The sequence below is a fragment of the Serinus canaria genome, chromosome 8 (genome assembly GCF_022539315.1).
Source record: "Serinus canaria isolate serCan28SL12 chromosome 8, serCan2020, whole genome shotgun sequence".
Taxonomy (NCBI): Eukaryota; Metazoa; Chordata; class Aves; order Passeriformes; family Fringillidae; genus Serinus; species Serinus canaria.
In genome coordinates this window covers 9,636,931-9,649,743 of record NC_066322.1, presented here as the reverse complement: position 1 = coordinate 9,649,743, position 12,813 = coordinate 9,636,931, and the positions used below count along the sequence as shown (strand labels likewise).

General features: G+C 39.9%; 1 protein-coding gene across 1 annotated transcript in view; it reads right to left on the bottom strand.

The window, feature by feature from the left end:
* The window catches only part of EIF2B3 (eukaryotic translation initiation factor 2B subunit gamma), a 105,121-nt gene that overhangs the window by 29,492 nt on the left and 62,816 nt on the right, over positions 1–12,813 (bottom strand). The window contains exon 6 of the mRNA XM_009088668.4: positions 647–777. Within this exon, the coding sequence (XP_009086916.1) occupies positions 647–777 (131 nt within the window). The remainder of the gene's footprint in view (positions 1–646; positions 778–12,813) is intronic.

Genomic DNA, 12,813 nt, shown 5'->3' with positions numbered 1-12,813 from the left:
TAGACAGGATTTAATGAAATACCTTCTGAAGAGGAATACTATTAAAATACTGTTGGTGAAGGGAAATCTTCACCTCACCTCATCTCCATGGCTAGATACTCAGCAATCATTAACAGATTTTATCACATGTAGTGAGTAAGTGCTTATTTTTATTCTGCAGGTGTGAATTAAGGAATCAGGACAGATGCAATGTTTTGCCCAAGGTCACACAAGGAGACAACAGAAATTCTAGAAATAAAATCCAGAATCTGACATCCTGTCCAGTTTCCAGTACAGGGTGGTTAAGGCTTAGTCTGTTGTCCTAGTCAATTTTAGAAACTCCCTCCTAAAATTACATTTTCAACAATGAATCTAACTTTTTTCCAGAAAAAAAACCCCAACAAACTAGAGCCCCTAGCTGATTTGCTAATGGTTTACACCAAAATAAAGGAGGACAAAAAAAAAAAATGTACATAGTACACAATACTGTTTGAAAAAGAAATTTACTAGAATATTTGCTTTGGGAAAAAAGCTTCTTGTGCTGAGGAAAAAAAGCTGAATCTCTAAAACAGCATTTCAGGCTAGTTCTGTACTCTACTCCATAACTCAGCTGTAGCATATGGGCTTTCAAACTTCCATAAACCTAAATCTTTGATATTGTACTGACCTAGGGATGCTTGCTCTTTTTTCTTTTGGTCCTCTTCTTTGTTGTCTAGTCCTTGCTGCAATGATGGAGGAGAAGAAAACTGTTTCCTAACGAGATGTGGAATCAGTTCACTCCGGAGAGATGTGATTGTCCTGGGGAAAGAGACACATGAAATCTGTGAATGCTAAAACTTATGTCTTCAATTTCTTTGTATAACATCATCACACATTTTGCACTCATTCATGAGGATGAATCAAAATGGCAAGACCTTAAGACAATGTCCACTAGTCACCTACTTCCTTAATGCATTAAAATATAAAGAAATATTCAAAATGAGGAAAAAGCTTCATTTTCAGAACTATGTCCCCTTTAACAGAGGTGACTATAATTTAATGTCATTATCCTACAATTCATACTTGTGTGCAGATGGAATGCAAAAGTACCAACCATAGTAATGACAAAAACTGAAGTCACTTTATATGGCTTAAAAATGGCATCAATTGACTGGAAAAGGGAGAATAAAGCACCCACAGAGGGAAAACCTAAGCAGCTCCTTTTCTTTGTGATAAAAATATGGAAATGCTCAAGGATATATGAAATATCAGACTGCTAAATTAAAATTTTTATGATGCATTATTGATATTCCTGCTCAAATGACAGATCCAGAACATTTTAAAGACTCAGTCCTTTAACAAGAGAAATTAGGACATTTCAGTTTAGGTCCCAAGACTTCCACGTTCTTTAGATGATCCAATACAAAACATATAAATGAACAGAAAGCTTCCAGAGGCTTCAGCTGGCAATACACCCATCTTCCCCTTACACAGAATTCAACTTTTCTTATATCCATTTTGATAGCCCAGTAATAGGAGATGGGGAAATCAGGAGGGGTTTTATCCCAAACCACCTATGCCTTAAACAAGAGTCCCAATCACTAGATTATCTCTACTCTTGCATTGATTTATACATTGCAATGAATCAACAAAAAACTCTCCGAAAAGACAAATATCAATGTAGAAAGCCTATTGTAAAATGGAATTATAACCCTGCAAATTTAATTTGGACTATGAGAAGAAAATTTTATTTTTCAATAAAGTATTTGGGGAAAAACCCCAAATCAACAGTTTTTACAGTTGGAGTGCAGTCTTAAAATAGCTTTATTGTTGTTGTTTCATTATTTTAACAATCTCCATTTAGTTACTGAATTGTGGATTATTTAAAGTAGTACTTGGGAAAATTATGCGGAAAATGAACTCAAACTTGGCATGTGTAAGAGGAAGTGCTAAACTTCAGAGGAAGGGTTGGAGAACTAACACAGTGAGTTTGGCTAGAGGAACTCAACAAATAACAACCCACAAAGAAAGAAGAGTTGTTTAGAATGGAAGACAGCAAAACTAGGAACTAACTAAGAGATTAAATAATGAAAGGCAAGTACTAGAATGAGTACAGTGGAAATTATTTTGGTTGGCAAAATCTCTATCAAAATGGGATCTTACACAGTTCAAACTTTAAGACCAGTTCAAACTTTAAGACCAGCTCAAAGCCCACCCAGGCCCCTGTTCAGGTCAATGGTAGTGAAGCAGACCTAAGGACCAAAACAGTCTTTCCTGTCTCCAGCTCTGAAGGGAAGATTCAGATGCGATTGCAGTTCAGCCCTATGAACAAATACACCGTGCTTCTTTTTCTTGACAAACTTTTCCTTCAGCCCTCAGTGCAGGTTGTGTCACATCCTCTGTCCTGCAGCCCACCTCTGAAATTTTGCTTTTATGTTTTATTACAGACGAGGAAAAGCTCTAGTCTTTAGTCTTTCCTCCTGCTCAAAAATAAGATTATAATCACCTTCAGATAGCTGTATTTCAGGAACTAACAAGGTGAAACACTTCATTCCCTAATCACCGAATTTCTGCCTGCTAACCACTTACAGGCGCGCTCAGCCGCGGCCGCGCCGGCCCCGCGCTCCCACACACGTGGGGCTGTGCAGATGGGCAGTTTACTAGCTCCCAATGTTTGCCTGCAGCTGTGCCATTCAGCAATGATTTCCTGCTTGGGTTTTATACTGCATCCAAAACCGACAATCCTCTGTTTCCCTCAGAGGCTGGCTATGGCATTTATAAGATATATTACCTATAAAATACCCAAGTATTTGGCAGTCTTAAATAGTCTGATGCAGAGGACAACACAACACGGTAGGAAATGAAAGCAGTGGAAAGGGGAAAAGACAAAGTTTTGCAGTTTTGCCTGGTTTTTGATGGTTTAATCTTTCTTGGCCAAACTCCTGAAGCTTTCCTGCAATTCTCTGAAGTGCTAGCCACATTCCTTTGCCAAAGGTGGAGCAAATCTCTGGGTCATCCATAAGATGTGGCTCAGAAACACATCCTTCTTACTGGAAAAGGAAAACCAGGAAGGTTTGCCGCTGCTTGCTGTTGAAGCAATTTATTTGCAACATTAAAGGAATTTGCCTTTGGAAAGTAGTAAAAATACACAGTAAGGCCCTCTGTGAGAAAGATTTGGAAATTTTTTGCAACAGATCTTGCAAAATAAGATATAGGAAGTGATAGCATGAGACTATTATCTGATTGTCAACAGTGGGAGAAAGCAAACATCTAGCTGGAACTAGGAAAGTAATTGAAATAAAAGGAAATGCAAGGGACTGAAGACCTTTCATCAAAAAATTAGCAGGAGTTTGGAAGAACCAACTAGTCTGTAACCTAGTGACAGAAGAAGACAAACCCAAAAAGTTTCTGTTCTAGTGTATTTAAAATTCTTACTATCAAATCCCAAACTTCACGTGCCTATATTAAGAAGAAATAAACGTAAGACTGTATAAGCTGAAGAAAGCATCTTTTTAAATTTTCTTCAGGTTTTAAAACTTGGAGCCCCCTGGTTTCTAAAGCTTGTTGTTTTCGTTAGCACCAAGAGGTGAAAATGAAATATGCACTGAGATCCACAGAAGGAAAAATCTGCTACAACTAGGAGAAAGAAAGTAAAAGGGTGAGTGGAAAGAGAGGAGGGCACACAAAATTTTGGCAGAAATCCAATTCTAAGCCAAGGTGAAGTGAGCATGCTCTTGACACCTCAGAGCAAACTCCAGACGGTAGAGAGCATAAACATGAACCTGCCTTTGAGAAACATTTGCCAAAATAAATACGTTTTCATAAAATCTAGCCCAAGTGACAGGCCCTTTTTCATGACTTTTCATTCCCTAAACTTTGATTTTTGAAGTTCTATCTCTCTGTTTCCACCTCAACAGAAAGTAGCAGGTTTTTAATGAAACCACCAAAGATGGAAAGTGCTGTTAGATGTCTTTTTGTAAACGAAGAGAGTGGGACACACTAATCCCTGAAGGACCTTACGTGGCTCCAGTATCCTGAGAACAAGAGTTGGCAGCAATTTTGAAAGAGGCTGATACTGATCACATTTTAAACATGTAAAAAGAAGTATCATCCCTGGCATGGAATCTGCCATTCATGCAGCAGGTCACAGCTACAGGGGATGTTGGCAAAAGATGGTGCATAAATAGGGGAAATGAAGACAACTGGGCAGTTGAAATTAATGGTGCAAGTGCAAGAAAAAAAAGTGGGAATTCAAATGAAGATGAAATAGTTAAATATCAAAAGAACCTCCTGGAAAATGCAATATTAAATGTACCTAAGACCTTAGAGCACACATCAGTTACTTGCAGTCAGCTATGTGGATTGCAGACTCAGACTCACACAATATAAATGTAGAATACTCAAGGTTAATTTTATTTAAAACCTAAAACATTAAGGGACAAAAATGGCTACTTGGTCAGATGACTGTTATTTTACCAGGTACTGTTATTACCAGCAAGACATGATTACACCTTTAGAATCCCTTTATCCCTGGTCCCTGTGCACTCCCTGTATTCCCAGTGTTTCTAGGATTTTTTACATTTCATAACAAGCACAGATAAGGTTCATGCTAAATTGGAAGTTTTACTTGTGAAAGAACATTGGGTGAAAACACCCTAGGTCAATAAGCTTAATATTTAAACACAACTATGCAGAGTGTTTCAGAGACTTTTAACCATAAATAAACTTAAAACAGTCTACAACATGGCAGAATTAAATTTGTATCTGTATATGTTATATCATATTACATTACATTATGACCCACAGAGGGCCAACTTTTACTTGTTGCTGAAAAGCAATTGCCTCTGGGATGAAGCTTATTGAAACTTCAGCAAGAAATGAAGAACAATGTAGCCAACTGAAACACAAGAGTTTTTGGGGGAAAAAACCTCATACTGTCCCCTTAAAAAAAGACAAAAAAGGATTTCACAATTATGCTTTAAAGGGCTGTGATTTCAGTTCTCAGATATATGTATTGCTGGAGACTCTGTCCTAGGACAGGGTAAAGAATGGTTCTGACCAATGATGATAAGGAAAGGAATCTAATGAAGTATTTTACAATAATAAAAGAGGCTATTTGCATCTAAGTTTGGGTGACCTTGCACAAGTTTAGGTAACTGTAGGTGCTGTTTGGCTTGATCCACAGCAGGAACTGGAGCATCCACAGCTTCTGCTTCCTGCAGCTAATTCTCACCAGCTTCAGACACCCTGAACACAACTGTCAGTTCCATTTACCGGCTGTCATTCATTTTCATTTTCCATGTTTCATGTTAAACACCATAAAACAGTATTAATGAGTATTAGCATTCTAATATCCTCCCCGTTTTATTAATCTGTGATGAAGCATGAAATCTACTGTTGCTGTCAGCACCCACCTGTGAAATCTGCTGTTACCCTCCATGGGTAGCTGCAGGGGGCTTCCCTTGCTATCACTGTCAGCACAATCAGCTACATCTACAGGTGCAGATAGTGTTTGTGATTCCCCACTACAAACAAGCAGATCATTAGCCCTTTCATACCTATTTGTATAGCTTTTTTTTAAACAGGCAAATGTTAGCTCTTGTACAGCTACGCAAGTGTACACTGGGTTGGGTTCTGATCTTAGCTCCATGGCCTTCAACAGAGATTCTTCAGATCACATCAAAAGAACATGAGGCTGTATTTCAGACCGGTGCTCATAATTAATGTTAGAAATGTATACATAAATACAACTAAACAAATCCTAAGGCAACTTACATTTTGGCCAGAAAGGAGTTGCATGTTTATACAGAACAATAAAGATGTAAGGAAAAGGGAGGGAAGGAAAAAAAAAAAAAAAAAAAAGAGGGTGTGTTGGAAGAAAAAGAAAAGTTAATTCTGAACCCTGTAGGTACATAGTTCATGGTTCTCATCGTTTAAAGGATAAAGCCAAATAACATTTAAAAATTCCATGTAAGCTGGGAGCTCTCTTGTTGAATCTCAACGTTATTTTCTCCTGATCCTTTGATGGAGATTAAAAATTTCCATGTGAATACAAAGAAAGAAACAACAGTTACTCTGAGATTTTTTTCCCTGAGCATTTAATGCTCTAAACTAGAGCAGCCAGCCACCATTCCCATCTCCTCCTCCCTCCTCCAAGAAAAAAAAGTCAACTCACTTTGAAGAAAAGACAAAACAGACAAAACAGGGTCAGGGCAAGGGGGATTAGGGAAATGATATTTATATCATGGACCAAATTAAAATGTCAATGCAAGAGGCAGGCAAACAGCCCATGCCACATATATACACCAGGCATGTTTCCTCAAGGAAACAGGAAAGAGATTTGAAAAGAGTTAATGCAGTCCTGAGTTAATACCACCTGCCTCAGACTCAACACCACTTAAAAGACAGTGTTTGGGTCCATTTCCCACAACGCCGTTTTAACAAGCACAATGGAAAATGGAATTACAGGACTTTTCCCCTTCTTCTCACTGATTCATTACTAAAAATGCTGGAATTTCTGAGACATGCTAAGAATGTGGAGAAAGCAGAGAAGGACTACATACAAAAGCAAAAAAAATCAAGTGATAAATCTCTAGGGTGTGCCACATCTATGCAGAAGGCTAATTCTGCCCTTACATCTTGCAATAATCCTTTTGCCTTTGTTTGGTATAACCAAGACCAGTTATAATAAAGGAAAACTCCAAAGTAACCAGGCAAGCCAATAAATTACCAGGCAATTAATTGTGCCTAATTCAATAACCTGCAGCACTCGTCACAGCATTAAACATCTGTTATATCTTGCTGTGTTCTATTTCTCCCATTCTACTCTCAAAATCTGGACCATAAAAAGAGCAAATACATTTCTCACACCCTGCCATATTTTCATATTAGTTGTCAGTGTCTCTTACTTTTGAAGTTAAAAGCCTAGGGAGAAGACAAGGAAACTTCGAGAAATGTTCTACTGAAAGGTAATTCCACATGACTGCATTTGTGCTTCATTTGTCTTTCCATACTATTTTCTAACTAAAACCTTCAAGCCTGACAGCAACATACTCCCAAAGGTCACAAGAACGTGCATGACTCATTCAAAAGCCATTACACAGCAAGCCAGTAAAACTGCACAGCTTTGCAGGCTCAAGTTTATGAATGACTTCCCAAAACTGCAGAATCACCACCAAAACCCCACATTCTGGATGATGGAGGGAAAGCAGAAGACACGCAAGTGACAGTCACAGGCACCATAACACGGAGAGAAACCAGATCAAAGTACGAAAGGGATGGTATGGATGCAAACCACATAAAAGCTGTTCTCAAGTTCCACCAAGTCTGGATGCAGTTAAAGGAGCAGGGATCTAACTTCCACTTCTGCCAAAAAGCCCTTTGGGAAACAAGGCAGCTTTCTGAAAAATTGACCACAGAAATTAAAACTCCTCAATTACATACTCAAATCCTTTGAAAGCGTGTGCACACTCAGTTCAGGTCATCTAAGCAACCTTAACTCTGCCCACTTGCCAAACAGCCAGCAACACCCCACAGCTCCCAACTAACACAGCTTTTGCACAGGAATGCCAGCAAGTTTAGACATTTTTAGAACTTCTCTCTGACCAAAAGTCTCTGAGGCCGTCGGAGGCCACCCAGGGTGTTTGGCAGGTTGTACACGCTGCTGAGGAATGGATCTCATTCATTCCCAGACAGCATCCCATTCTTCTCAAACAAGCGCACCTGCAAAAAATGGGATTCCTTGCCAGAACTCATCTTTCCCATTTCTCTCCCACCTCCGCCTTTGCAGCCATCTGTGTCTGAGTTACCAACTTTTTTCTAAGTGCCTTTGAAATTAGGCTCCTTTTCTGAAAAAGAAACAGGCATTCTGACAATTTGCCTAAACAAACACACACGGATATGATGCATTTGATAAGGCTGACATGTACCCATAAACTGATGAGTTATGTAAACTTAAGGTGCATAATTATGTATTTAGATAAATGGATTGAAACACTGCAGACTTGTATAAAATGTGTAAGTGCCAGAAAATACAGACATGGCTGTAGCATCACATGGGCAACCTTTTCTACACCACTCCACTGGTATTGCATTACAGGCACTGGAGATGCCCATATGACTTTGCTCTTTCTCCATGCAGATACTGTCTTTGGTGGTCTGCAATCAAGCAGACCTATCCTCAGTTTGACTAATTTTTCTCAGCAGTCTGGGAAATAAACTGGAAGCTCGGATGTGCAATGCAATCCTGCTTCCACCTATACAAGTACCATTTCTATACCCTTCTCCCCAGCAATCACTCTACCTTAACTCCTATCCTCTATACTCATTGCTAATCCTTGCTCCCCCGCTCCCTGTAGGACAACTTTTCTGTTCTTTTTACCATGCTGTTTGCAAGATGATCTGTCTGTGATAAGATTAAACTTTTTTTTTTGTCTTCACTTTAGCCTTTCTTGAAGAACATTGAAAGCTTTTTGGCCAATGAAGTCCATCTCCTCTTTTTCACAAGACAGCTTTTATTCATAATGTTCTTTCCAGGTGGTATTAATCCATAAAAGTTTGGTGTAAAATGCTGTGGGAGCTACAGTTCATCTCTGCATCTTTGATTTAGGGGAAATATCACTCCTTCTCTCCAGTCAGCTCTTGGACTTCTTCAAAACCAGTAGCTTAACTAGACAGCATTCAGCATTTCCCATAGACTATTTAAAATGTTATAGGGGTTTTTTTATTATTTTTTAGTTTTTTTCACTTTAAGTAAAGGAATTCACAGTTGCTCCTCTTTGATTCAAGACTGTTCTCAGATCAACCCTTACCTCATGCTCTAGGCTCCTTATCACATTCAAAATGGAACTCAGAGCCATTACTGATTGAATGATGGTTCATTAACTTAAGGAAGACATTTCTTAGCTACTCTATTCGTGTGTGGGTGCCCTATCACCACTGGTAGCATTTACTGTCCCATCTATAGGCAGGAATTCAGAAGTCTCCCACAACAACAATTCAATGCAATAATAAAGTCAGCAACAGTGTTACAGACATATTTATGATTGTTCATGTTTCATTTGCCTTGCTAAGGCACAATGAAATTTAACATTGAACTAACACCTAGAATAAAAAAACTATAAGAAAAAGCAAAATACTAGGAAGACAATAATTGTTTTCTCTCTTAACCCAAAATACAACCTGTCAGTAAAAGGGGACTCAGCATTTCAGATGGATGTATCAGTGACTGAGGTGCTGTGGAAGAAGAGAGATTTAGAAGCAAAACAGAGAGAGACAGAAAACATTATCTTGAAAATAGTACATTCAGATCATCTGAATGAAGAATACAAGGGAATGAAGTTTTTCACTGCAAGAGACACATATATGATATCATAGTATAAGGACTGTATCCTCACAGGGAGATGCCCAGCAGGGCAAGATAATAACTTTACCCAAAGTATTATCTTACATGCAAGTAGTGCTGGGTACAGAAAATGTGCTGCATTGATAAAGGAATGTTTAGGGTGATACTGCCCAAGTGGCAACGATTTGAGAAGAAAAAAATCGATGGGGAAAAAGCACACAAAGATGGGTAAACCAATTACTTCTCGGCTCCAAAATCACACCTTGTGTGAAGACAAAAGTCAACTTGACTGAAGGTTACCCAAGGAAACTAAAACTGCATCAAACAGTGGAAAAATAGTTAACCATTTTTAATGTTTACAAGCCCAGCTGGGGCCACCAAGAGGGCCAAGAGCACATGACACAGGAGGAGAAGCTGGGGGAGCTGGGTTTGTTCAGCCTGGAGAAGAGAGGGCTGTGGGGGAATCTGATTATGATTTTCCACTGCCACAAGTGAAGTGACAGAAGTGACAGAAGACAGAGTATTCCAAGAGGTGCACAGTGAGAGAGCAAGAGGCAACACATGCAAGCTGCAACAAGGGAAATTCCAGTTGGGACATAAAGAAAATAACTTTTCAGTGAGTGGTACGGTCCTGGGACAAGGCCCAGTTTCCATCCTTAGAGATTTTCAAAACTAAACTGCAAAAAAAAAGCCCTGAGCAACACAAGAGTTAGACTTGAGCAGGAGGCTGGACTAGATCTTGCTAGACATTCCTCCCCAATCTAAATATTTCTATGATTCTATAATTGAATGACATCTTTCATGCCCTTTCTATATTTACTTTTTTTACAGACTCCAAAGGGTCATAATATGATGCTGTAAGTCACAGTAAGAGAACAAAAGTGACACAGTTTAACATTTACCTTAGAAAACATCTGCATTAGGAGCAGCATTAGCTCCAATGCAGCATATCCAAAGATATGTTACTCCCAGGTAGTCTGCCAACAGGAAAAGGAATTGTATTTCTTACAGAAGGCATTTGCTGAAAATCATAATGTGTTTAAAAGTAGTCTGGATCATTAGGGCTTTTCCCCCTGAGGTTTCAGGAGTAAGCTTGATTGGTACCATGGAAAGATGATAGCAGCAATGATACCCTGGAGGATGAGGACATCAACAAATTTTAAATCTTGGCATTTCTAGTAAGGAGCAGGGAAAGCTCCAACAGCTGGATATGTTTGACAAGGAAAGGAAATGGGGAAGATGAATTGCCATTTCACATTGTAATAGATTAAATGCACGGAGGAGGAGCCTGGGTTGGGTTGATTGCGGAGTGGTTTTCCCCCTTTTTCTCTTCCTTGTTTGAAAAGCTACAATCTATTTGCCCTGACTTCACACAGTATACTTCCTGTAGGAGCTATTTGTTTATTTATCCGTTTTAATCACAAGGAAAGTATTCATTATAAAATCTCTCTTTACAGAAAAGGAGAAACCTTCCAGCCACACGGCTGACACATGTTAACTTGCAGGTATTCACAGAGCAGGTTCTGTTTTAAGCCATCTTTCAGGCAGCCACACAAAGACCACCAAAGCTGGGTGTTCAGCTCTGCCAGACCTCCCCCAGCCAGCAGCCCTTGCCAGGAAACACAGGTGACAGCCTGAATGATAAAAAGGCATTTAGAGGGGAAAAAGAAAAAATGCACTGGTTTAGTCTGGGCAGCACCTTAATATAAACCTGCAGGGGCCTTTGTGTACAGCAGAGCACACAGCCATTCAAGCAGCAGCTCCAGAGACAGTCACTCACACCTCCAGTTTCCAAAGAGCTCACACTGCCCTGCCCTTTATCGAGGGAGAAGGGTGGCTCTGCTGCAGCTCTTTTCATGGCCACAGATCTCCCAACACAGCACTGAGACAGCAAACCTTCCTCTCCCCTCTTGGTGCTGGCCCAGCAGAGGCTCTCTGGACACAGCAGAGGGGAGCTGAGCAGAGAAGTGTGCTCTGGGATTGCAGCTGAAGCAGTTTGGACAGGCAGAGCACTATGACCTCACACAATTTGCTCTTATTTATTTCAGCAGTTAAAAAAAAAAACCCAACCCAAACTCCAGTGTTTAACTTTGTAAACAAATCATACTGACTTCGGCTATAAACTTTACTGTAAATTTGCTCAGTTCAGAAAAGAGTTTCTCTATTGGCAAATTCTGGCAGGCGGATCTCCAGCGCTGGAAGAACTGCAGAAAGCTGATTTGTTTTCTTAGCTACAGCTCAGACTCTCACAGGGTGCACCCTGAGAGGAGGGCTCCCCAGGGAAAGTGGATTTCCCTGGTGGCAGGCAAGATGTTAGCACTCAGCATTCCCAGGATAAGGCCCTGTGAATTGCCAACTCAGACCTTTTGATGTGAGCACAGTGCTGCTGTTTGTCATTCTTACCTTTCCAGAACCACAATTGATCCTTCTGGCCACAGGAAGAGCTGCCCACTTCCCAGGTGACTGTACCTGGGAAACTGTGGCTTTTTCTACATCCAAAACTTCAGAAGGACTAGAAACTGGACAAAATGGTGATTTTCAAAACACATTTCTAGACACAATAAAATTTTACGTGGTTTTAGGAGGAAGAGGGGTGGGGGGAAAAAGGGGGAAGGACACCATAAAAGCATGTGAAATGTCCTAATATATAAGAGGAACATGTGTGTTGTCAATTTTGTTTTACATATGCCCACACAGTCTTTAGAAATGAAGCCTGAAGATCTTATGTCACAAAGTGCATGTGACACTCAGGTGGAGAACAGAGAACCCACAACATCTGAGCAAGCACACAGTGGCATCTGCCTCCACCAAATCTGAAATGACCACCATTCAGAGGTGGGGCAACTAGGGTGCCTAAAGAAAAATTGCCCAGAATTTCCTATTTTAAGTTTCTGTTTTCATCTGTTTGTAAACTTTGCCAAAGTGTAACTGTTTTGGCTGAAATTACCCATGCCAGGTGTTTCCCTCAAGCTGATTATTTTTTGGATAACGTCATCAAAAATGTCTCAGCTATTTCCAAGAACAAAATTATGGAAAAACCCCTTTGTTTTGATCATGTTAAAAATATTTCATTTGCTGTGCTGAAAAGCTCTTGCACTTCCATGCTTAGAACTTGGCACAGCACAGGGCTGTCTTTTCGTCTGGGCATTACATCTGTAAACAGGAAAAGTGCCCATACTACACCAGGCTAAGTCTGAAAAAACACTGTTTGCACATGCTTGGAAGAGACCTGTTTGGTTTGGGTTTTTTTACTTCTAAAATGTAGAAGTACTTCTACCTTGGGCACACTCCATTCTCTCTTTTCTGCAAGGCAACTGAAGTACTTGTACACTGTTCCACAGAGAAACAGAGCATCCTCTGGGCCAAGGTTATAAATGCTGAGATGGATATGCTTTGAAGTTTAGAGCATCCCATCTCTTTCTGGTGGCTGACCTGAAAGGTGATAAATCTGTGCTGGTAACAGCTAGTCCATTAGCAAGAGTCACAGTAGACTCACTGATTAATTCTAGAAG